Source organism: Nymphaea colorata, chromosome 2, assembly GCF_008831285.2.
Source record: "Nymphaea colorata isolate Beijing-Zhang1983 chromosome 2, ASM883128v2, whole genome shotgun sequence".
Lineage (NCBI taxonomy): Eukaryota > Viridiplantae > Streptophyta > Magnoliopsida > Nymphaeales > Nymphaeaceae > Nymphaea > Nymphaea colorata.
Genome location: NC_045139.1, coordinates 31383966 through 31409796, shown reverse-complemented (window position 1 = coordinate 31409796; position 25831 = coordinate 31383966). Strand labels below are relative to the sequence as shown.

At 35.9% G+C, this 25831-nt stretch overlaps 1 protein-coding gene across 2 annotated transcripts; it reads right to left on the bottom strand.

The window, feature by feature from the left end:
- Positions 1-1366: 1366 nt before the first annotated feature.
- LOC116247215 (DNA-directed RNA polymerase IV subunit 1) lies at positions 1367-25692 on the bottom strand. Of its 2 annotated transcripts, none has more exons than XM_031619240.2 (19): positions 25437-25692; positions 21421-21538; positions 21169-21292; positions 20928-21064; positions 17718-17786; positions 17434-17637; positions 14441-14593; positions 14238-14354; positions 12196-14130; positions 8862-9031; positions 8694-8769; positions 8492-8610; positions 8163-8329; positions 7605-7855; positions 7344-7517; positions 7065-7202; positions 4758-5002; positions 3913-4024; positions 1367-2021 (listed from the first exon to the last, which is right to left on the bottom strand). In XM_031619240.2, exons 2-19 carry the CDS (start codon positions 21505-21507, stop codon positions 1854-1856), a joined length of 4446 nt encoding a protein of 1481 aa, XP_031475100.2. In that variant the 5' UTR covers positions 21508-21538; positions 25437-25692; the 3' UTR covers positions 1367-1853. The 2 variants fall into 2 exon arrangements, with proteins under 2 accessions (XP_031475100.2, XP_049931736.1); XM_050075779.1 differs by having other exon boundaries at positions 4939-5002.
- Between the last annotated feature and the right edge of the window lie 139 nt (positions 25693-25831).

The window sequence follows — 25831 nt, the reverse complement described above, 5'->3', positions numbered from 1 at the left end:
TTCAACTAACGGCGTCTGCAAACTAAATCAGTCTATAAACACAAGAAAGTTGCCGGATCAAAACATAAATCCTCAGTTGTAGACACCGGCGTTTATAACTGAGGCCCTTGTGCTGTCATGCATTTCTTATATTTTTTTATCATAATTTTAAAAACTTGAGATCTTATCGAAAGATGAACGTTTTCATGTTTTCGCACTCTTTGGAAGAGAGAGGCTCGGTCATGTATGTGGAAGTTCAAGTTTTTAGTACCCTCAGTTGAGAAACAATTTCTAGTTTTACACCCAAAAAGATTAATTCTTTCATGTTAATTGATATTATGATTTATATTTAAAAGGCAATTGAAGGCAAACCATTAGTGTGTTTGATAAAAGAATAATGTGTTTTTGCAACATAAAAAGAATATTTGCAACACATGTTCCTAAACATATATTTGCAGAACAGTTTTTTCATGTTCCAAAAAACACTTATTATAGATGTTGTTCATAGAAGCAACAATTTGCTGTTGGATATGATCACACCATGATCATCCAGACAAAGAACATGATGTTTTTTGAAACATATGTTCGAAAACCATATGTTACAAAAGCACAATGGAAGCGAGTTTCGGCTTTATCAAGGGTTAGAACCACTAAGCAGACTGGAGCTGGAAGAGCTAGTCTTCATTCAAAATTCATGCGCTTTTGCATGGGAAAGCAGGAAAATGTGGAGGTGGCTCTCCAAAATAGCGGCTTCATGGCGGTTACTGAATGAAAATTTTCTTTACTAACGGCTACCCTTCTGATTTCTTTCATAATAAACAAACAAATGAATCGCTTTCGGAATAAATAAACAAGTAACTAAACCAAGGATTGCTCTTTGATTATGTGATAAAAAGTGGCACCCAGTAAAGCTCTGCTTCGTGTGGGCAACAGTTCCTGTGACAATCTGCACAAATATGTTCTCCATGGGAAGAAGATTGGAATCAACATAAACATGATACCTTTTATTTCAATGCACAGACAAGATTTTGTAAGCCGGAAATTTTTGACCAATTTTCATCGTCATCTAGATATTAGTGTCTTGCAACAATTTTCACTCTCTTTATTTCTACATAAGAGAATCACACAATTCTTTCACACAAGCAGGACTTATGGAACGTGAACGGCATTCTGGGACCTTCAAGGGGCGTTTGATGGGCTGAAATTTTTGGACGAAGAAAATCTACTTACGTACCACGATTGAAATATTTCAGGAAAAAAGAAAGAGATGACGGATGAACTATTCTTGCGAAATATTTCACCTCATTTGGTTTAGTGGTGTAAGGCTGGTAATGCTTATGTCGTCCAGTGCACCTCTGTCAAATGTTTGGGGTGACCACACGCTCCATTAAAGAATACAGACTGAAATGAGCTTTATTAGGCTTCTCAATCCAAAAGAAAAACTGTCACATACTTGAAGAATTGTGAATTTTTATTGCGTATATGATGAGATTGTTTACAAAAAAATTAATGCCCAAAGGAGGTATAGTTTTCTCTTTTCCCCTCTTGAAGGGACAAAATTGGTAAAGCTGGAGGAGAGAATATACACATTGCTTCTCCAGTAAATCAAGGCGGCTTGCAGAATTTGGCCATTGGGTTCTCTATGTACAAGATCCCGTAGCAATCTGAATGAGAATGTTATGTACAAGGCTCTCTCTGGCAGAAGTTAATATCACTGACTTGTAATCCAACACAAAAGCTGGAGATGGTACCCACATCATCTTAATCAAGAGCTCCTACTCAAATTCCATAATGAGCCGTTCCCCTGGCCTGTGAACCACTCAACTTGGCACGAACAAATTGCACACCAGCAATGCATACGGTAGCATGCTCGCCTAAGTCTTTTTCCAACAGTACCTCCTCTCAAACTCATCTCGGATTGCAGGTGAAATGCAGCCAACAAAACCAGAAACACACTTGAGGTACGAAAAATCCTCCTCCGTACCATCTGTTCTTACCAGCACAAAACAGCAAGACTGCGGAAATTCCATACTGGACCCGACCTGCTAGATAATGAAAAATGCTTGAGAAAAATGTGGATAAAAAGAAAATCAGTTACCATAGGTACCACTTTACAAACAACATCAAGTAATAGAAACTACATGATTCAATTGCATCTGTCTATCTATGCATATAGAATAGTTTGTCCATCGTAGCACTCTTCAACAGAATTTCTGCATACAAAAGAACTTTATGTGCAGGCCTTCAGCAGAACTATAATCTAAACCTAGAGAGTTTCTAACTGTGCTCTCTGCTGATTTAATTGTATGACTCCCATGTGTTTTTTCTTCTATAGTAATTTTCAGGCCTATTCAGGTCCAGCTCACCTAGTGCATGTGCGGGTCTGGACACAGTCCAAGCCATGTCAGGTGCAGTCAGTTCACCCAAGGCTGAAAAAATGGGCACAAAGTTGATCAAGTCCATTTGGTAAAAAATTTTGAGTCTTTTTTTAAAGTTCATTGTGTTGAGGCAGCCTTCACGTAGGCTGCTCTGCTCTCCTGTGCTGTCTGTTGGGTTTCAAACCATGCACAAGCTGACATCCAGTGACTTCTCTGGCCGGTGACTACGATTCCTGGTGAGCGGCTACATTTCTGCAATCAACAGCCACCAGCAGCATTTTTTATGTTCTATCGCCATCTTCATCTTGTCTTTGAAGTTCAACATAGTGTTTTGATGATTTGTTCTTTCTGTCTCATGCATTCAGAGTTTTATTTTCAACTTCCGTCTTTGCTAATTTATGTAGTGTTCAGCATTTTTTCATTTGCTGTTGCTGCCTTCCGATTTCATTGTCTGCTGATTTTTCCCTTTTTGTATCATGCATTCAGGATTTTGTTTGTATTTTTCTGAAATGTGAATGGTGACTTTCTGATTGAATGTGGTGACTGTCTGTCTGACTAAATGTTTTATTCATCTATTGACTCTATTCTTTCATTCTTTATTGATATTACCATGTCTGTGTGATCAGGTTCAGGTGTTTAGCAGTTAGCTTCTTTTTTTTTATTCTATTCTGTTTTTTATTTTCTGCTGCGATTGATGGTGTAATTTTGGTTTATATAGAATCTTAATGAATGTAAGTTTTTTCTTATTTTTTAATATATATATATGATCAGGTTTAGGCGTTTAGCAGTTAGCTTTTTTTTTTTTTATTCTTTTCTGTTTTTTATTTTCTGCTGCGATTGATGATGTAATTTTGGTTTATATAGAATCTTAATGAATGTAAGTTTTTTCTTATTTTTTAATATATAAATATATATATATACATAAAATATGTGTGTGTGTGTGTGTATGGCTGTGTCCCCATCCCCATGATTTTTGAAATTGGTCCATACCCATCCCGTACTCACACCCGTAGGCCAGAGCCATGTCATATAAGTGGGATATGCAACATTATGTGTACCTACACATGGACGCAACGACATAGACTTTAGTAATGTATAATACTCTACATATTGTTACTTTTAAATGTTAAAATAGTGAAAATTTTTATTTTATTGATTTAAGAAAGCCTAAAAAACATGTTCTGATGTCTGACTAAAAGAAAATTGAACTCAGTGAAAATAAACAAGATTTTCTTTATGGCAAAGTTGACTAGCTTTTTCCCAAGTTTACATTCGTTAGTACTTGGTAGCATTTCGTTAGTACTTGGTAGCATCTGCTTTTTGTCAGATTCCATATAAAGCATGACTTAGTTGGGAACTGTTCAATCAGAAGGCTACATATTTGTCAACTTGATCTGGTTCTGATATACAATACTCTCAAATGTTCCTGATACATGTTAATATCATTGATTGAAAAGCTTCGGATTGTCACACATCCTTACGTTTCTAGGGATACGATACTCAACTATACATTGTTGCCAAAAACATGCAAAAGTAGAACTTAAAATACTTTTACCTTGATATCTTGAACTCCACATCCCACTTTTTCTCTTTCTCTAGGGTGATACGACAGGGCTTCCAACACAATGGCCTTGTCCTGGTCAGGTATGCTTTCCATTTTTTGGTATCTGTTAAAAGTAAGTAGCTCAGAATTAGTGTGTAATGAGTATAGTGATTGCATAAAATTGAAAATTACATGCTTAGGAAAGCATGCCAGTTGGCATCTCCTAGAACCAGTAGATAACACAACGAAAATAGCAGTTCCACTTTCCATTATGATACCTAAACTTAAAACAGATTTATGCAATTCATCATCACAAGCACGAGGGCCATAAATTGGTGATTTTAAACACCTATTCTCAAAGTTTTAAACCTGTGATTATTGTGTCATAGATGTAGTCCTTTAGCCATTACACTTGAAGAATCACAGTTGTGGTTCTTCAGCCTGGGCTTTCTCTATCTCTGACAAAAAAAGCAAAAGTAACTGATCCTCGACAACCCAGAGATAGAAGAAAAAAACAGAACAGAAGTATCTGCTCCTTGATAATCAAGAGACAGGAAGCACATTCAGAACGGCCCAAATGGGCAAAACTCAAACACTGGACCCCGAATCCCTCATTCCTGTCCATTGGCATCTCTATTGTTACGGGAAAAGACATGAGTACAGAATAAAAGAGTAATACTAGGATTTATCACTCACCAATAAGAATAGTGTGATTATTAATGGCCCATAGATTGGTTGATTGGATTTTTAAAGCAACATAGCATGCAGAAATGAATGAAAATTTAGAGAAAACCATTTAGGAACCATCTAATCAGATCTTAACATGAGAGACAAGCTAAGATAAAAGAAACCCATACTTTTTCAACATGCACTTCAATTTGTTGTACAATTCCACTGAAAGGTCCCAGTGATCTAACTTTCTCAAAGCAGAAAGCGCTTTGTATTTTAATTTATGATTTTCTTCAAATGTTAGATCACCAGACATAGACATAGATTTTGATGTCACATGGAGTTTTGGCGTTGGTGTTGAGCTTTTACAGGAATTTGGCAGCGAGTTACAGAGTATTGCATAGATATTGCCAGACCCTGCTGAAACATCAACCTGCAGAAGAGTAACATAAGTCAGCCAATCAAGAAAACACAGCACATACCATACTTAATCAGAAAACTCATAAACAGATACAAAGGCAATATGACAATTTTGTGGGACCATCCATATGCCATGCCAGATATGGCCCAACAAATCAAAGGGTAAACTAACTGATTTCACAATAATAAAGGGAAAAAAATTAGAGGGACGGTTGAATTTGGGACATACTACATAGAGAACAAAAAGAAGCCAGTCCAATAACAAGAACAAAGTTTACTCCAACTTCAAGCTTCATACAGTTCATAAATCTGTGCAAATCCTTAAGTTTTCCGGCAAAGGAAGGTAACAAAAGTTTAGGTCTTCCAAGTGTCCACTGGTTCAGCTGGGAGAGAAGTAGGACTAGTAAAGCATTTTAGCTAGTTCTTATGGACTGATAGATGCAGCCACCTAAGCATCCAGGCTTTCAATTTTTCAACTATTGACAAGAAGATGATTACCACAAAGGATGACTCGTACCGGTGCACATACTAAGCTAGGGCTGCTTGAGCTCTGCTCGGCTAAAATTTATTGAGTTATGTGTTATCAAAGTCGCTAGGCACAGCTTGATCAAGAGGCTGTGCCGTGTGTGGACCTAGGTGCATTTAGGTGACCTCTTAACTAATTATAGCTGTATGTATTACATACAATCAATATTATATAAATATATGCCACATATAACTTAATATATATGTTAAAAACTAAAAACAAGGAAAATTAACTATTATATATATATATTAAGTTATTAATTATTAAGTATTAAGTCATAGAATATGAGTATATGATTAATAGTGATTTTTAACAACCATCCATAACAGTCAATACTTTATGATTTATATTATACTTGTATATTGAAGACAAAATGTAAAGTTGATAGCAATCAAGATTCAAGAAACTGCAAATCAATTATTCAATACAGTAAGTTCCAAGACTCCAATGTCCACTAAAATTCATAAATTATAACAAAAATGCAAACTGATCAGTGATCTGAAGAAAAAGATGCAAGTCCATCATCATCTAAATGAAGTTGACATGACTGAAATATGGGCCTTCTGCTTGTTTAAATAACCATTTCCACGTTGAAGCAAGAGCAGAAGACTATCTCTTCGGCTTCCATAACTTAAACATTAATACCACACGAGTCTCCAACACTACTTAATCTTCATCAAAGACGCTTTAAGAACCCCGTTGAGTTAGATGAGTGTCTCTTTGACTCCTATGGACTAGGCGCAAGCACGCCTAGCCCCATATAGGGGCGACTATGCATGAGCCTAGGTGCAAACCCACCTTACATCACCTAAGTGCTGGACTTAGGTGACGAGGGTGGAAGCTTGTCTTGCAAACCTCAAGATGAGGTTTGCAAGACAAACTTGAGCTCGGCTTAGCCTCCAGTGCTTGAAACTTGAAACCAACTCGAACTTGACTTATCTAAGCTTAAGCTGACCTGGCACACAAAAAATTTTCAACAATATATGAAAAAACATGACACTGGAATTAGACATGAACCTGCGGCACAACAGGCAAAGAAGACCACCACCGAGCCAACATTCCTTTTTTTTTTCCACTACAGAGGTTTCAAAAATATAGATATAATATTTTCAATAGAACGCATTGGATAAATACCCAAAGAGAGACTGTAACCCACAAGAGAGAGAAGAGAGAGAGAGAGAGACTGAAACGCCTCTGGCTTTCAGTCGTCCGGCTAGGCATATATACCAAAACTCAAACTACATACAGACACACAACATGTGTGACATAGGTAGACGGAGAGAAAGAGAGAGAAGGCTGGCTCACTTTGTTGACTGTCACCTACTCAGCATTCTGATGAAAAATGAAACAAAATGAGGGTCAACAAGAAGGAAGCTCATCAATAGTCCCTACCAAACTCCTTAATTAATCAAACATCGAACACCCATTTATTGAAAGTTCATGGCAAAACACTTATTGTTGGTTAAGCAAGTGATTAGAAATTCTACACATTTCTGTCACAAGTACCACATATAGTAACTACAAATATCACTAGAACTGTAATAAATACCTTATCTGAATGCAGGATTTCAAAACTACCCCTTGTCCCACTTGCAGGATCTTTTCCCCATGAAACAGCATCCAAAGCCCCAGAAAGGTCATCCACCATCCCTTTCTTAGCTGCCTTTGTGAACCATTGAAGGGGTTTCTGCATCAACACAACCAAATAAAAAGAAAATCTCCACAAAAATAAATTGCTTGCTCGTGCATGCCTGTGTATGTGTGTGTGAGAGAGAGGAAGGTATAGAGAAAGAGAGAGAGAAATTGTGACAATTGACAAATGACATACAGAAAAACAGGCTTGTGAAAAGGGAGAGGAAATGGACATTTGATTTCTTTGCTGTTTAATTCCTTGGACATTTAACCCATGAAACTCTCCAGTAACTGAAAGACAGTCGGCTGTAACAACTAGATGCTCCTCATGGATGGTCTTCCCCAAGTCACAGAAAACAGATTTCATATTCTGCACTCAAATACGCAACACAAAAGGCATTACGAAATAAACTCCAAGACACCAAAATTACATGACTCAGAATGTGCAAGGCCTCACATTAACAAAACAGTTCCATGCAGCATCTACACCAAATCCATGGAAAACATCAGCAACACTATCTGGTTGACTGCGTCCCCAGTCAATCAAATCAGTAAAGGCAGAACATGCTTCTTGAAGGGAACTCCATAATTTCTTTGGACGGCAGTTGTCAGATACAACCCTCAGATAAAGTTTGCCAGACTTCCGAAACCCTGGCTTCTTGCTGCCATCCTTCCACAAAATATCCACATTCTTAAACTGTGATGATCCTGCAGATTGTGGAGATGAACCATTGAACATCACAAAAAGAGAATCAAATTATATTGGATTCAGTGTTGCATATAACAGCATCATATGATACGTCGTACAACAACAAAACTATGAATTAAAATGATATGATACACCCATGAAACAAGTTACACCCCCTGTTTTGTACATTATGGTACAATAAGAAGTGTAACTCAGTTACACCTTAAAAGCATAAAAAAATGTTGCCAAAGAAGGTGCAACGTTACTCGAGTTACCATCAACTGCACTTCATACTTCTGGCAAGAAAAAATAATGTCAAATAAATACCTCTAATAGTTGTCTGTAGAAGTACTGGAATAACCGAAGCCTTCACAACATTCAAATGGTGGGAACTGTCATGCACAGCAGCAATATCATTTTGAGAACAGACTTCAGCAACCATGATGCAGCACATATGGCCATAGTTATCCGAGCTATCACATAAAGAAGCATTGCTGCAAAAAAAGATTGATTACCCTGTAAGACAATCCTGTAGACAAACCAAAAGAACAGAACAGAACAATTTTCAAGAGCAAGTGCTTCTAATCAACGCATAGGACCATATTAAGACTACACCTCAAAAAATAACTTTCTTTAACCATATCAACAATGCTCACCTTGCAGACATATGCAAATCAGGAAGGACAGTCTTTGCTCTTCGCCTGGACGTGTCATATCCTGTGCAAAGTGCCTTAACAATAAACCCAACAGTCAAAGCCCTTCTTCGCAGTCCCTCCTGCATTTGAAGAAACATATCAAAAAATAATATTAAGTATGAGCTCAGGAAAGCATCAATCTGCAGTGGCAGCTAAATAGTACCTCATTCAGATGCAGATGAATGATCCAGGGACTATGTTTTTCCTTGGCAAAGATTGTGTCGACATCTTTACAGTACCTATAAACAGTACACAGGATAATCACTTCCTGCTGATAGTTACTTACATTCTTGTGTCAAAATAATATGAGAAAAACAATGAATAGACTTACAAAACAAGGATGTTGTCAACAACATCAGAAAGAATAACTCTTTCAAGATGTCTTTTGATCTCCATTGCACCATACTCGTAACCATATTTCCATTGTCCAAGTTCTTCCGATAGGTAAAGTGATGCAGTTGAACTTGTCCCTGTGCTTTTGCTCCCACATTCCAATGCCTCCTGAAAAATTGAAAATCGATTTCGTGACAAAAATCTTCAAAAGTTTCACTTTTCTAATTATTAATTCAAGAAAGTAAGCAGCTAAGGCAATGCCTGGGATTGCTAGATATGCTCAGCAGAAAAAGTAATTTTTAAGATTTTCAATGCTAGAACTCCATTTTTCATTTGTTCTTTCTTCTAAAGTGTTGACTGAGGCCATAACTTGAAACCCCTTATATATCGACCTTCAATTTTTACTTCACTTTTCTCTCCTTTTAACAAATAGGATCAATTAGGTCCAAAATAAGCATTGCCTACACTGACGAGCTTTTCTATGATGGCTTTAGACTGGTGATCCATCTAGATCTTTTAACTATGCAGATCTCTGTCACACGGGTGCGGGTACGATACGGGTGCGGGTACGATACGGGTATGGGTACGGGGATACGGATACGGCAATTTTCAAAATTTTCGAATATGCGGACACTGCAAATTTTATATTTTAAAAAATAATAAAATAAAATAAAAACATTAAGTTAATAGTTCACTCATACAATCTCGTAAGAAAGTTTGTTTTATCACAAAAGTGCAGAGTATTTGAAAGGATTGTTCATGGAAAAAATTGGATGCATCACAAAAAATTCATAAAATGAAAAAAAAATAAAACTTTTATTTTTTGGCATGTCCTAAATGTGTCGCGTGTCGGGATCCGCGTGTCCGCGTGTCGACAAGGATACACTGGCTAATTTGCGTGTGACATAGATGCAGATAGATATACAACATCAAAAGAAGCAAAGTCCTTCATAATGGAGTAGAAGGTTTAATTTATGTTCGCTGCATTATATGATCCTATGTCACACAGGTACTGTTCAAGTACCAACCCAGTATGCTGCTGCGTGTGGTCCAAAATCATGCCAGGTATGGTCAACATCCATAGGGCTGTACCTGTCCATTTTCAGACTTGATCAAACTTGACCATACCTTTTTTTGTCCAAAATTTAGGATTTTTTTTGTTGTTGCCCTGTATATACCATTGTTAATGGCTATGCCTACGATTTAATACTGTAATAATGAAGGATAACTGTATATTTAGTTCTTTAATAATGACGATGCTGAAATAATTAAGGTTAACTATATATTTAATGTTGTAATAATGAAGATTAACCAACAAGAGGCATACTAAAGGGAAGAGAGAGAAAGTGACAGCCCAATTACCGAACTTTAATCTGCATTACATAAAGACTATCAATGAGGGGATTTAATGAGAAATTTTTGTATCTTGATATCCAAGTAACTTCAATATAACTTTTAATTTGTAAATAAAACTTCTACTATGAAGACTAAATTTCCCCTAAGTCATAAACAATTAAACAAGTAAAAATCAACATACAAAAAAAACATTAATAATATGAAATAGGTTATATATATATATATAGATTCAGGAAAATCTCAATAAGGTTTTTCTCAGGTATTTTTCGGAGAAGTTTGTCTTCTCCGTAAATCATGGAACAACAAAAAAAACCTTTAAAATCCAAAAATATTAAAATATTAAAATCTCAGGAAAAATACAAAAACATCGTGATAAATACGCGAGACTTTAATTTTTGGCAAAATTTTCAAAGTCTCCTGATTTTTTTCTTTTTTTATTTTATTTGATTTTCTTGAAAATAGTGTGATACGTTTGAAAATCTAGCGTTACTGTGACACACACATAACACACACACACACACACATAACACACACACACACACACACACAAACATATATAAATATATATATATATATATATATATATATATATATATATCAATATATTTATTTATTTATTTATTATATAATTTGTCACAAATATCGTCCTTGGGTTTTAAATGGCAAGGTTTTTCTTAGGTATTTTCAGCAAAAACTGTTTTTGTCAAAAAAATCTTAGGAAAATTGCAGCAAACTTTAAAATTTTCCAAACATTAGATAAAAAGAAAATAAATGAGAAGCTAATAAGATATGAATAAAACTAAATGAAAGTGATACAAAGAATAATAATAAAAATAATTTATTTTAAGTTTAAAATTGAGTCAATGATAATATTAATATTAAAAAATAAAAACAAAAAGATTGGGAAAAATCACGATAAATTTATTTTTCATGTCTTTTTCAAAATATCATGATTTTTTACCCTCTTTCGTGTTTCCTATTTTTTCATTAATATTGCGATATTTTTTAAAATATTGCAATATCTGTGATACTGAGATATATAACATAGCCACAAATATTGTTCTCAGGTTTTTAGCATCGAGGTTTTTCTCAAGTATTTTTCGGTAAAGTTATTTTTAAGAAGAATCTCGGGAAAATTTCGAAGCTTTTAAAAGAAATAAAAATCAGATTGTTAGGTACAAATAAAAATACAAGAAATGAAAAACTAATAAGAACTAAGAGTGTTTTAGTTAAAATGGTAAAAATGATAAACTAATAAGTATTGTATTTAGGAGGTCATACAAACACCTAAAACAAGAGAAAATAAAACAATGAAACAAAAGTTGAAAAAAAAAACAGAAACAGAAAATGAAAAAAATAAATGAAAAAATCGGAATAAAATGGTGATAAATTGATTTTCAATTTTTTTAAAATATTGCGACATTTTCCCCCCTTTTTTTATTTACTTCACTTTTTATTAACATTGCAATATTTTCAAAAATATTAAGATATTTAATGCTATGATGTATATATACAGCTGTATCACTCACTATACCCATGTTTTTTGAAAATGCTCTATACCCAAATACGTATATAATGACATAGTTATTTACCCAATTACTCAATCTACAGGCACTTAATTTTCTCGTTTGTGTTCAAATTATTGGTTTCCTTTTTACATATCCAGCTTGTCATTGTGTTTTTATGAATCATGAATGTTGGTTCCCTTTTTACATATCAAGCTTGTTATTGTGTTTTTATGAATCATGAATGTACTAATACTTTGTTGACAATGTACTAATTCTTTGTGACAATGTATAACATACATATTTATACATACATAGGTTTTATTAAATTGTTCCACACCCATGTAGCAGCTTTTGGCTAGTTTTTCAGAATAAACTGTGACACCACCTGATGACCAAAAAGACAAGATTCCATGTGCATTCACAGCGTTAATATGAACACCTCACAGAAACAATAAGCACAAAAATTACCTTGAACATTAGCAGAGGGGAACTGCTTGAACAGGTTGGATGATCCAAAGCACCATATAGAGCTTCTGAAATTGAGCAGGTAGCCAACACACCAACAGGATGACCACCAATTCCATTATTTGCACATCTACTGATTTCATTAGTGGGTGACACAATTGAAGAATTGGAATATTTTGCCATGTAACATGCCCTATCATTCTCGTATTGTATACGCTCACAATTTTTGTAGGAAAATTGTATAATCTGGTTACCATACACACTCCTAACTGTTCCATCATAACAAACAAGTAGGTCTCGCATGTAAAACATCAGTTTCCTAACTAGGGTCCCCGGAACATCAGCATTATCACTGAAACTGGCACCACGAATAGATGATGAATGCACAAGGCAGTCCAAAGGGCTTAAACCAGTCAAAAATGAGCTTCTAACAACAGCAAAGGATGAACGTTCTTGACTGCACTCAATATTTGTTTCAACACATGGATGCATCTGAGAAGCCTTCGACTGACTCAACTGAGAGTCTGGAAGCCCAGACCGGATCTTAAATGAAGAAGCATCCCTTAGTGATTGTAAGCCGAGACATGCACCTTGCTGCACAAGTTTCTGAATATTCCCAGTGCTACCAGCTCCTATCATCGTCAACATGGAGTTATCCTTATCAATATGTTCAAGGATTACATTTATGATATCAGGATACATTCTCTTGAAGGCATCTCCCAAATCACATCCCAGCCTAGGGAGATTCCTTTCATGATTAGCAGCTTTAGCAAATGGTTTGTGTTTGATATCAGCATTTGACGTATGAAATTCCCTTTCTGCCTTCATCATCAAATGCGTAGTAGAAGATAGACATTCAGCATCATCAAGTCCACAACTTACTTCTTCCATCATCTTAATCCTTGAAGCTGCAGTACGAGATAAATACATGTCTAATAGAGAAACACTTAATCCATCATCTGATATCCACTCAGAAAGAGCCCTTTGAGCATGAAAAAGATAGTCAAGGACGACAGAAGGTCCATGCTTGGACAAAAACGAAATAATGCTACTACTAGAATTATGAAGCCAGCCAGAATCTTGTGAACATACCAAAAGTTCGCCACTGGAGATTAGAACACCATTTCTATCATTACAGTAGTCAAAATGTTGTGGCAGTAGCATACTAAAGAACTGCTCACCCGTCCAACAAGAGCCATTCAGTAGTGGTGCCTTAACAATTGCTGGCTCTTGCAATGGTCCATGACAGAACATGCTCAGCTGCTGAATTTGAACCTTATTAAACAAGGTTTGACCTTTGGTTACGATGTGTGCTGCAGTCAGACTATCATGACTCAAGGAAACAATTGTTTGACCATTTTGCCCATTTAACAACTGCCTATCCAATGCCATTAGTTCCTGTAATTCCACCCTTGCATTAACTGACTGGGGAACAAATCCATGAAAACAATCTCCATCAAAATCCCCAAAGAAAGGTCTGCAACACAGTGGGTTAATTGAAACTACAGACTTCAAAGGAAGCACCCGTACCACAAATGCAATGAGAGAATGTTGATGTACAGATGGAGGTCTGTTCACCAATACCATGTCCCCATCTTTGATACTTCTGTACACAACATCACCTATTTCAAGTTGGCTCATACTATTCACTGAAACCAGAGAACCTTCTCTTCGAATATAGATAGCCTTTTGATGGATGCAAGATTCAACACATGCCTTCACAAGTTTCCAGTTAATTAAATTAAGATGCAAAGGAATGACAAGCTTCTGAGCTATCTCAATTGGAACCCCAATTTCACCTAGGCAGAGGTTTGGATCACCAACCACAGTCATACGAAAAGCAAAATCTGAACGTTTGCCAAGAATAACATCCTTCATCCACCTCAACCCTGTATTGCAGCCACCAGACTCTGAGATTTGAGATGTTCTTGTTCTTAACTGCAGATATACAAAAAGTGAGCATTAAAATAATGCACAGGAAACACCATACAGAAGAAAAAAGCTACAGATTAGTATAAAATTATAAATAAACATGTATTCCTTGCCTTGCATGCATTGAAGCAATCTAATGCCAAATTTCCTACAGTACACGCTACATCTTCTTTTGAGTGAGCTGAGCTGAAGCCACTAACTAGCCTCCTATAGATCTTTGAGTGTTCATCCTGCTCCCATCAACATATCAGAAGACACGGTAAGGCATGTGGAACAGAGAAAACAAGAATGAAACAGAAAAAGGAGACATACTTACAGTCATCAATGCTGATCCAGCAAGATATGAGTTCACCTCCACTACACGATGACGATTTGGAGTAATGGGAATAGATGATATAAGAAGAGATTCTCGCCTTTGAACATATTTGTGCACGAATGCTGGATCTAGGACTCTCAATAAACAAAAGGCCTGAATAAACTCAAACTTAATACTGTTGGGCCAAGAGGAACTGAAGATGAATTTGGGGCAATCACACAAGGAAATATGAATAATAAGGTCATATTTCCAGCAAATGCTACCAGCTTTCAGTGTGTGATGGAAATTGTATCATAATTCTTTTTATAAGAAAGACCATATTGCATGACCTTATCAAAGAAACAGTACTGTAAAGTAGAAACGCAAAGTAAAAAAAAAAACATATGCATAAAACTGAAATCATCATGAAAAACATGAGCCTATCTATCCAATATCATAAAAAAACTAGTCCAAACACTAAGGAAGAAGACATACATAAACAAGCAGAGAATTTCAAAATAACATAGACAATCATCTGGAGCAACCTAACTATGAATACAACCAAAACATGGATTCAGCTCAATAGACCCCCAGAAAAGATATTAAAAAAGACATAAGACAATTCTTTTAAAAAATCAGGTCCAAAGCAGCAAAAAAAAGTTATTTCATCATCAGAAAGGTTACTATTTAAGCCACATAGGCACCCCATTATCAGTGAGACAGTGACATTCCTGTGTCAGTACATGGCAATTCTGGGAGAAGGATACTTGTATGCTGGCCATTTCATTATTCACATCTAGGTCAAGACCAGATCCAACCAAACTTTTTTTTTCCAGGCATGCTTACTTAGTTGTTGAGACACCCACACAGTTCCTAGCACCTAGATGGGAGTAGACATGCCCAGGCAGCGCCTAGGTGGGACTAGGCATGCCTAGGCAGAAAACTTATTGACTGAACTGTAAGCTTCTATTCCAAGTAAAACTTGAAAAACTGTTCTCTTTTGTTCTAATTGAATGATTATACTTCATAAGTAAAGCCAAAAAGTAAAACATCGAAAACTGTTCTGTTCTTGTTTACATGACAGATTAACAATACATTTCCAGCTTGTTTACATATTGGAAAACTGTGCTGTTCTGCTCTAGCTGATGCCTTAGTTTGATACACAAAAGAAAACACATCATTCTTGCTTACATACTGGACAATGCTTGCATTTCTTATAGACTATTTCAGTTATAGACCTTATAAACTATTTCATTTGAATCATTTCAAACATCAGTACATGTAATATACATCACAAGTTTATAACAGATTGTACATATAACATATAATATACATGTGACACACAAAACACCCTCGCAAATGAGAAAATAAATCTGTATTCAGGTTGCAAAAGTGAGGTCTGCAGGTATTTCTCTTATTACTAGACATGCACAAAACAAGAGAAACTGGTGGTCTTATTACCATAAACCCAGGTGTTAACATGGGTAAGAAGGCTGGCATAGGTTCCACAAAATATGTTTTATAGCACATCAGATATATACAGAGGTTTTACAGAATATGTACTTAACATATGGCTGGAACTTCCACTTGATGAGTTGATATAGAATATGTAATTAACGTACACAAATTGTACTTAAAGAATAGAAATTATACAATATAACTGCATATAATATAAGTACATACGGTATAACAGTGTATAATAAAATTACAGGGCTTAATTTGAGGGGAAGGTGGCTTTTCACCTTCCCATGGGCTAGGCACGTTAGTGCCTAGTCCAACCTAGGCACCAGTCTAACACATGTCCCCTAAGTGATGGACTTAGGCGACGGGTGTGGACTCACGCCTAGGCGTGGACTAGTCCATGCCTTAACAAGTAAGCATGCTTAACAGTTAACCCTATTTTATTATGAGTTATGAGCACCTTTTAACCTTTAATGACAAGTGACAACAAATTACACATGAAGCGAGAACTATGAATTTGTTTTGCTTGAACTTTTCTGTCTGTATGTGTGTGTAAAAGGGAATCAGAGCCTTTTCTTGCTATTAATAGGAAAGTTTGTGTTCCTCAAAAAAATTTAGGGAATTTAAAATTTTAAAAATGTTTAAATTTAAAAATGAATAGGAAAAATTATAAGATCTTCAGTTTTATCATACTCTTGGAAAAAATCAAGATAGTTATTAACATGTTAAGAGACAACCAAAGATCTAAAATATACTTAAATGTTTTAAAATAAAAAAAGGTGAAAATATCACAGTAAAAACATGATATTTTTTGTTTTGGTGATTTTTCAAAATACTGAAAATTTACTTCTTTTTCATTTTTTCTTATTTTCAATTTCTAACATGTTGAAAAAAAAGAGGTATTTGTGACAATGATCCTGATCATCACCAATCCTAATAACCGGACTTCTAGTCTATATATCTCCTCTACCTCTCTCAATAAATGTGATTTAATAGGAGGGAGGTGAGAAAAATAGACAAGATAGGCATATGTTGTTAGGACTAAGGGAAGACAGGATCAAAATACCTATATATAAAATGTGTGTGTGTGTGTAGCATATGTCCGAGACTCTACTTGTAGTATATGTAGGTATAGCTCTACCCATGTTTTCCAAAAAAGATTGTGCCATCCTCACTACTCATACACAGGGACCTGCTTATATGACTTAATCTAAAATGTAAACTAAAACTGAGAAATAAAATATTATATTCCATAATAATGATGCAGCCAATCTACATAGAAATTAAAATGCTACTTGATAAGGAGAAAGAAACCTTCCAACAATGTTCTTGTTATGAACCTCTAAGGTCGAATCTGCCTTGACAAAATCAATTGTAGTATATGTAGGTATAGCTCTACCCATGTTCTCCAAAAAGGATTGTGCCATCCTCACTACTCATGCACAGAGACCTACTTATATGACTTAATCTAAAATGTAAACTAAAATTGAGAAATAAAATATTATATTCCATAATAATGATGCAGCCAATCTACATAGAAATTAAAATGATACCTGATAAGGAGAAAGAAACCTTCCAACAATGTTCTTGTTATGAACCTCTAAGGTCGAATCTGCCTTGACAAAATCCCAATAATCATCAGCCAGCATCCCACCTTTGGCTTCCATCATTATGCCCATACATTTCCTTCCATTTATGTCCTTTGCAGTAAACTTGAATTTAGGAAGTGGATACAACTGCTTAAGGTAACCTCGTCTCTGCAGCAATAATCTTATTGGCATATTACTAAATGAAAAAGAAAATGTACGCCAAATTAAAGCATTTTATAAGAACTTACGTCACAGTATTTACAGTCTTGTCCACTAGATTTTTCAACTTCTCTTTCTGCTGAGTCTTCTTGAAATCCCTGCCATATCATAAGAAGATAAACCATAGGACAAAGAAAAATAATAAAATTCTGAAAATATAACCCTAAAAATGTTTGAAGGAACCAAAGAAAGGAGCAAACTCATGATAAGTGATACCAGCTCATCCTCATTGCAGAAGCACATATGCTACGATATGCCTATATTCTACGACATATCTTTCTTGAGTTTTTATCAGTGAGGTATTTCTAGGACATTCATAGGATATTTTGTGAATTTAGGGAAAAACTTAGAGATTCAAATAAATTAAAAAGTACATTGAAAAATAATGCAAAATAAAACTGGGTGTTTTCCACTTACTTTCAGACAAATATACTGACAAAGACTTAAAGCAAATTTAATTTTTTAAAGAAACAGGAAAATTAGAGTACACGTGACGTTCTTTTAAAAGAGAAAGTATATTGAAGTAATTGTGAATCGTGATTATAACAAATCAAAGAAAGTATATGGAATTTATTACGATGTAGCCAAACAAATTCCAAATGTTTATAAGCCTTCCTTTTTGCATTTTCTCAACATAAGAAGATCACAGTATATTTAAAAAACTATTTTTCTAAAGAGCCTTGGTAATGTAAATATTTCAAGATACAAAAACAAAATGAGCATCAAATGGGAATAACAAGAAAATTTGAACATTTAATGCTAAAAAGTTAGTAAGAAGATCTAGTGGTCCCTGTTTATTGTAAAAAGGCCAACTCCTATTTCGTAGTCCCACTCAGTTGAAGGAGAGCAAGGCTTCTCTTTGGTCTATAGAAGTGTATTCTCTCTCTTACATGCCATCTAGTTGGCAAGAAAAGGGCTCTAAGAAGATGTCAGCAGAATCTTAAATTTCATAATTTTGAACCATTAAAGTATAGAGGTTCGAGTACAAATAAATCATAAACAACAATTCAAATATTTCACAGTTTATGTCACACAAGTGCAGAGTGCCAGTGCCAATGCACATTGGGTGGGTGGGTCGGTAAGAGAGAGGAGTGAGTGAAAAAGTTAAAAACTACTGAGAAAGTCATTTATTATTATAACAAAAGAAAATTTCAAAAGTAAGAAGGTCAGAAGTAAAAAGAAAATTTTATAAAATAAGTCTCTTTTAGTTTTAGTAAATGACAATAAAAAAGAGGCTTAAAACATGAAACATTTTATAAAGAACCTAACAATGTTACCAGCCCTAGCTCTCAAGCCCCAGCCAAGTCTTGCTCCTCCTCCTTCTTCCTCCTCATTTCTCCTCCTCCTCCTCTTGCCACCCTTTTTTGGGTGAGGGTAGCCACACCCAAGCAACAAAGGTGTAGCACAGGTGGGGCACCCAAAATAGCATGTCCATGTATCATAGTTAAAAATAAACTACATTTCACTGACACTTCCACCATGCATTTAAATAATTATTATGGCTTTCCTTATGGTGTTTCAAAAGTACAAACTACAAAGTACAAACAATATCAAGGAGCAAATCAAAAAAACTAAAAATTTGCCAGAAAAAAAAAATCTTTGGATGTATCCACCTAATGTCCTAAACAACATTTAGAATGACAAAATTCATATTCACTTTGTAGCTATATTTACCATCGACCAATGTGGCAGGCTGGCAGCATCTCATGAACGCCTATAACATAGCCTTTCTTCAGCAACATCACAATATCATTTTTCAGATCAATCCTTAGCATGACGTAGATGCTTTATCAATGCTATTTTCCACATGGGCATCTCTTGTCATTAGCAAAAACATTCAAATGGCACAGACGCATGAAATCTTCATTAAATGAGCTAGTACAAAAGAAGGTCAGTATGTCGAAGTCAAATCTAGAACCTGCTATTAACTGGAGAGATCCTACTTTTAATTATTTGAAATTTTGAATCAATTATTGCAGTATAGATGTCACATGGATTTGGTTTCCCCTACTCTGGTATTTTTTGCATTACTAATTTACTATCTATTTCATCATCCCCAAGTGAAGAAGCGTTGGAGGTTGAGAATATGAGAGAGGATCCATTTAGAGCTCAGTGTAAGAAACTGTGCCAAAGGAACAAAATTGTACTAAGGTAGTGATTTTCATTATCAGAGATTGGATGATTTAGTAAATAAAAATTGTGACATACCATAACTTATCAAACTATTTGTTGGAGCAGATCAATAACAAACTCTTCGTATTTTCCTCAATGTATCAGTCATTCTGGATATTTTAACAACATAAATTTTTATACCAATTAATTTGTGTTGGCCAGGAATATAAGCATTTATCTCAAATCTGGAGGTCAATTGTACTCTGGCAACTTTATAAGGCAACATTTGGGTTTTTTTAGGTCATATTGGAAAAGTTGACAGATAAGCCATCCTTTATCTCATTCTACAGAAGTGTACATGAGATTTCACGTTATATGGCTCATTCAATCTTTCAAAGGACTTGGATCGTTTTCCTATTTCTAGGAATCTTGTTCCTTCTTCCACTCTGTCTCTAATAGTAACTATGACCAATTCAGCCATATTCTCATGTTTCAACTGAACACTTTCCATTTTGAAATATATTCAAGGGAGAAAAATATTCTTTTTTACAGAACAAGGACCATGAGTTCCTAATGAATTCCACAGAACAGCCAAATTTGTCCAAACTGGCAACAACTTATCCCAACCTGCTCAGACATTCAAAGGGCATTTGGTATCCCAGAGAAAGCTTTTGCAGTGTCATGGACGGGTAAAGTTTCACCCACCTGTATGACTTCAAAAATACAGCTTTAGTCGTTAAGAAAAACGTTGGAGATGGGAGCTCTGACTCTTCTTTGGAAATGTCAGTACACCAGGCAAATATTTTCCTGATGTCTCAGCCTACCAAATGCCCCCTTAAGTGACCAAAAAATTATTTCCAAATCAACACTAAATAAGATACATTTTAAAGTTATCTTCATGGACAATGTCCAATATATGCCTTTGATACTTGCACTTAATGGTGCTTATATGAGCAAAGATATGTCCACAATTGTAAAGATAATTCCATCATACTTCCAGCAATAACCAATGAAAATAACTCCTTTTAGCAGTAAAGGTTATAAAAATAATCTCTTTAGCAAAAACCTGCTAGTACTATTGGGAAGTTGACAAGAAACCCGAGCCCAACAACCAATAGGCAACTCACCAAAATACCACGAGAGTTGACTTTCCTCCTCCTCAGTGACTTACAACCAGGACAAATCTTATTGAGAATCTGCACTATTTCGTGAAGTAAGGCTGGATGATAGATGGGGATAGGCAATCCAATAAATCCATAATGTCCTGAGATTCATCAAAATCGTCCATTCCGGTTACTCTATTTATGTATTAGATGTGACAAATACTAAAGCAGATTAAGAATAGAACTTTAGTTATCAAAGTCTGACCATCACAAAATTTGATGTTAGCTGAGCCACATGTTGTGCATGGGCTAGAGGAAGGATTTGGTATGCCCAACTTAGGATCACATACATCATTTGCATCCTTAACTTCCATAACAGCAAACTTTCTCTGAAAGAAGGCAAACAAAAGAAAAAAAAAAGTGAAAAAAAGGCACCATCTTGAGAAAATAAGATCACAACATGCAGGAGTGATGTCTCCTATAGGAAATAAACATATAGTTGTCAGGACTTTCTTACCATGTCATCATCTGTCAAAATCTGAAATTCAATAGCTGCTAAGTGTCCTAATGGTGCAGATAACTCCACCACCTTCTCATCATCCATCAAGCAACCGATTCGGAAAAGCACAATGTAACTGGAAAAGAAAAATTCTATGAGCATGCATGATGGAACTACATAAATGATTGAAATAAAAAAGGCACAAAGAGCTGGATGAAGAAAACAAAAATGCAAGCCCCAGTAACATACAAACCAAACCACTACAATAGATGGTAATAATAGTGGAACTACAACTTATAAAAGCTTAATTTAAATTATGTTGTGCACCTGAAGGGTTGTGTATTGATCTTTCCTTCACAACTATCACCACCATATTGATGACTGTTACTTAATTTAACGCACTTCAATAGTCTTTCATCAATCATTTCTTTTCACTTTTGATCAATCAAAAGAAACATTCGTTCACTCAAAAGAAACACAAGGAATCTCCTCTGGAGCTGCTTTAAAAATTTCTTCATGTTGCAATGAAACATTCTAACAATTTTGCAGCATCCAAGATAAACTCTGAACTCTAAAGTAAAGGCTTCAAACCTTCAATTGACTTGAAAAAAAATACATTTCTTAAAAATTTTAAATATATTTTGATTTTCATAATCCATCCTAGCTGTGATGCCCCTAATGCCTTCCTGCTCTCTCTCCTGATGCACCTTAATGGACAGACACCATGTCATAAGTGATTCATGGTAAAAGACTTGACAGGTAACTAGAAAAGTGTTAGCCCTCCATGCCAACAAAATGACCATTTATATATGGGCATATACAACTTCTCGAATATAATCCTTCATATGGGCCTATACAACCTCTTCTTTCCCTAAGGTCATCTTTTATAGCCTTTTTTGCTTTGCCTGTAATATCATAGAGGTACGCCATGGCAGACCTAGCCTATGTTCACTGTCGACCAATTTTAAAACTTTAACCAAGAGGATATGCTGGTTTCAATAATTTGAAACATGATTCCCAAATTAACTGTTTGAATATAATATCTACATTCACTTGACTTCCTCTTATGAGCACATGAATACACAATCCATCCATCACTTGAGAAAATATGTCTTAACGACTAAATCATTTGTCTGTTTCACTGTACTGCATACTGTCAAAACATTTATAGGAATGTGTAGGATGAATCAATTCACCTCCATGTGTATACTCTCATCAAATTCAACACATAACTGTAAATGCATTTTATGATCTCTTAACATTGTTTGCTAAATTCATCTTATTGGCCTCACCAAGATCTTCAAGCATAAGACTGCAATAAGTAACACTGGAGTCTAAAAGAATGATCTCAATAACCCAACAGTCTACCTGTAACTCTATGTTTTGCTGCATTGTCTATGATGAACTGGCCAAGAATGCTGTACCATTCACAAGATTAAGAAAAACATGAAACATACCATCAATAGCACACTATATAAGAAAATATATCAATGTTCTTATCTGCATATCTGTCTATCTGTCTGCCATGACATTACACTCTCTCTCTTTCTAACTCAATCTCAATTCATCACAATATGTTCTTACTTCTTTAATAGTTACAAATATATCAAAAAAATTTCCCCTCAATTGATGATAATTGGGCATTTTATACCCAATGCCTATAGAAACAATTACATCAACCATAGCCTACAAATGGGATGATTTTGTCACATCAAATGGAATGTATGAATCATAGAACCATCCCAATTACAATTTTCATTTGTTCTACTAAATATCTGGGAGTCATACTTGTCTACGTATCAGGTTAAGAATCTAAAGCAGTATAAGAATGGGAAAAAAAAAAAAAGTTGAAGCAAAAGTATTTGACTTGACCTTGGATGCTCTACTGCAAGACCTACCTCTGTATCACATTTTTCTCTTTCTGCTAGAACTACCGCCTGCATGCATCCCCCGTTTTCCTTTTGCCCTCAAAGTAAGCACACAGGATCTTATACTAGCATCTACAGGGTCATAAATAAGAAGCTTAATTTCATCATGATAGACCTCATCTTCCACTTCCCACAGCTCACTGTAGCCCATTTCAGCATCTTGCATCTCTTTTTCTAATGTTTTGGCTTTTAGAGCTTCAATCATTGGCATACATTACTGTTGCAATGCTCTTGGGAGATCAATAAGAGCCACATTTTAATATGTTCTGACTAAATGATGCTTAAGACAAGAGATTACTACAACAATCTCTTTATTACAAAACCTACAAACTAATTTTAGTTAATTATCATCATTCACTCAAAAACACCATTGCCATGTGAGGTCATTTGAAGCCATATCTTCAAAGAACAATACAATGTACAATGGAACTAGAAGATTTTGTATCTTTCATAGTAGAAATAAGTTGTCATGCACCCCAAAGAAAATTTTTATTCAACCCCAAATTGATATCCCACATGCAAATCTAGCCTTAAACTGATGTCCTTTTTATTTCAAAAAGGCAAAAGTTTCCTTGCATACAGATCCTAAGAGTGTCCATAAGTCAGGTGTGCAAGGGGCCTTATTAGCCAAAATAAAAACATCACACTTGTGTCCCCTTTTTCGACCACTCCATTATCGTAAAATATATGTGCATCACACTAATCGTACAATTAAACCCCGCATTAAATGACATAGAGTGTACCATAATGATTCTCCCAGTTGTTATGCTATATATCATACAGCACAACAGACACAACCTTGCCCAGGGTAGCACATCTCAATTTTACACAGCACTCAAACTGAAAAAAGGTTCTTAAATTATTGCCATAAAATCCACTTAGCTATAAATGCCACGGCACCTGAGAAACTAAGATGCCACCTAGCTGTAATCCATCAAGAGTCCAAGACCACAAATGCCTCTACCATAAAAAGTTTTTGTAAATTGCTTTCTTCTCTATTCTCCTAGGTGCTAGCACGCACTTTGATAATGCATGGTAACCAGACATAAAAGAGGTGAGCCACTTATTTGTATCCGTACACAATGGATCCCTCCTGCATTTCTCTCCCTCCTCTTGTCATTGCAAGCCAGAAACAAACGGCACAAGGAGCATGTGTGATTGACAGAGAAAGAAATTACATCGCAAAACTCAGTTGAAAGCCTCTCAAAGCATGAGAAGTTCGAATGCTTGAATTGCTTTCCTTCAACGCCATTGATGTCAATTCACCATCCTCAGTCCCCTTCAAAAGCCTTTTACGAATGATTTGTAAGTTGTAACCAATCAACAAATAAAAGAAAGTCAAGAGAATATAATAGTGGATATAGCAGGCAAAACAAATTGGAAAATCAACTCCCTTTAATCATGATCTTGTAATAGCAAAACACCAATGTAGATATTAATAAAAGTCAAGAGTTCAACACTAGTGTACCTAACGCAACCTAGTAGAGAGGTTTGCCCAACTCGTCATATCTAAAAAGCCGTAAAATCGAACTTACAAGACTAACACAGTAACTAAAAAACAATGAAAGACTAACAAAACTGATATTGGGTATGTGAGTTTCATGAATAGTGAATTGGAAGAAAACTCAAACAAGAGAATGTATGAGCACCAGAAGCAGCAAATTAGAGCAGGAACGTGTGCAAGAAAAGGCCAGAAGCCGGGTGAGAGGAAAGGCTCCTGCGATTGCGATATGTAACGCTTACTGTTCCAAGTCAAACGTAGAAGGCGGAGGGATATATTGGTAGTCATGTATTCCTCTAATGTGAACACAAAAATTATCAACATGCAGCTAAAAAGAAAAAGCAGTCATCTTTCTGACCACCAGTTTGCGTTTTAAACTCCACTGCCCCTCCCAGTCCCCACATGCCCCCCGCTCCCACCCATAAGCGCGGCCTCTCTCCCCCACCCCTTCTCTGCATCGTTTATTGAAAATCTTTCGCACTGTGCAAACCAAGCTCCCACGACGAAGAGAACCGCAGCCTCCTAGAACCAAACTACGAACAGAGCACCCAACCGACCAGAAGGACAAAGATGAATGAGCGAGAGAGATAGAGAGAGGGACTCGCCTCTTACGATGTTTGGCTTTGTTTTTGTGTAGCTTAGGCAACTCGCCCGCCCTTGTGTTGTGGACGAATAGGAAACCCGTCGAGCCGTACCTCGGAGTCTCCTCTCATGCAGACAGAAAGGGCGCGTGGAACACTCGCACAAGGAAGGAAAACTCCGGCTTCGCACATCAAGGAGATTTCGGAGGGACGAAGAAAAAGCAATGCAGTCGATGGGCCAGACTTCCGAGGACGAGGAAGTGACGGGAAGAAGACCAGCGAGAGAGAGAGAGAGCCGAAGTATCGCCGTTTCGCTGACCGGAAAAAAAGAGGAAGCCCGTCCTTGCGGTGCCTCGGTCGATCCCAACGACTATTGCCACTTTACTTCTCGTAAATAACGATGTTGCCCTCTCCTCCTG

Excerpts from the sequence above, each read along its gene's own strand:
- LOC116247215 (XM_031619240.2), bottom strand. The coding sequence starts at position 21,507 with ATGGATGATGAGAAGGTGGTGGAGTTATCTGCACCATTAGGACACTTA. Across the intron at positions 21,065-21,168 it reads TAACATCAAATTTTGTGATG|GACATTATGGATTTATTGGA; the intron begins GTCAGACTTTGA and ends GATGAATCTCAG. Across the intron at positions 2,022-3,912 it reads GTGGAGTTCAAGATATCAAG|GTCGGGTCCAGTATGGAATT; the intron begins GTAAAAGTATTT and ends ATTATCTAGCAG.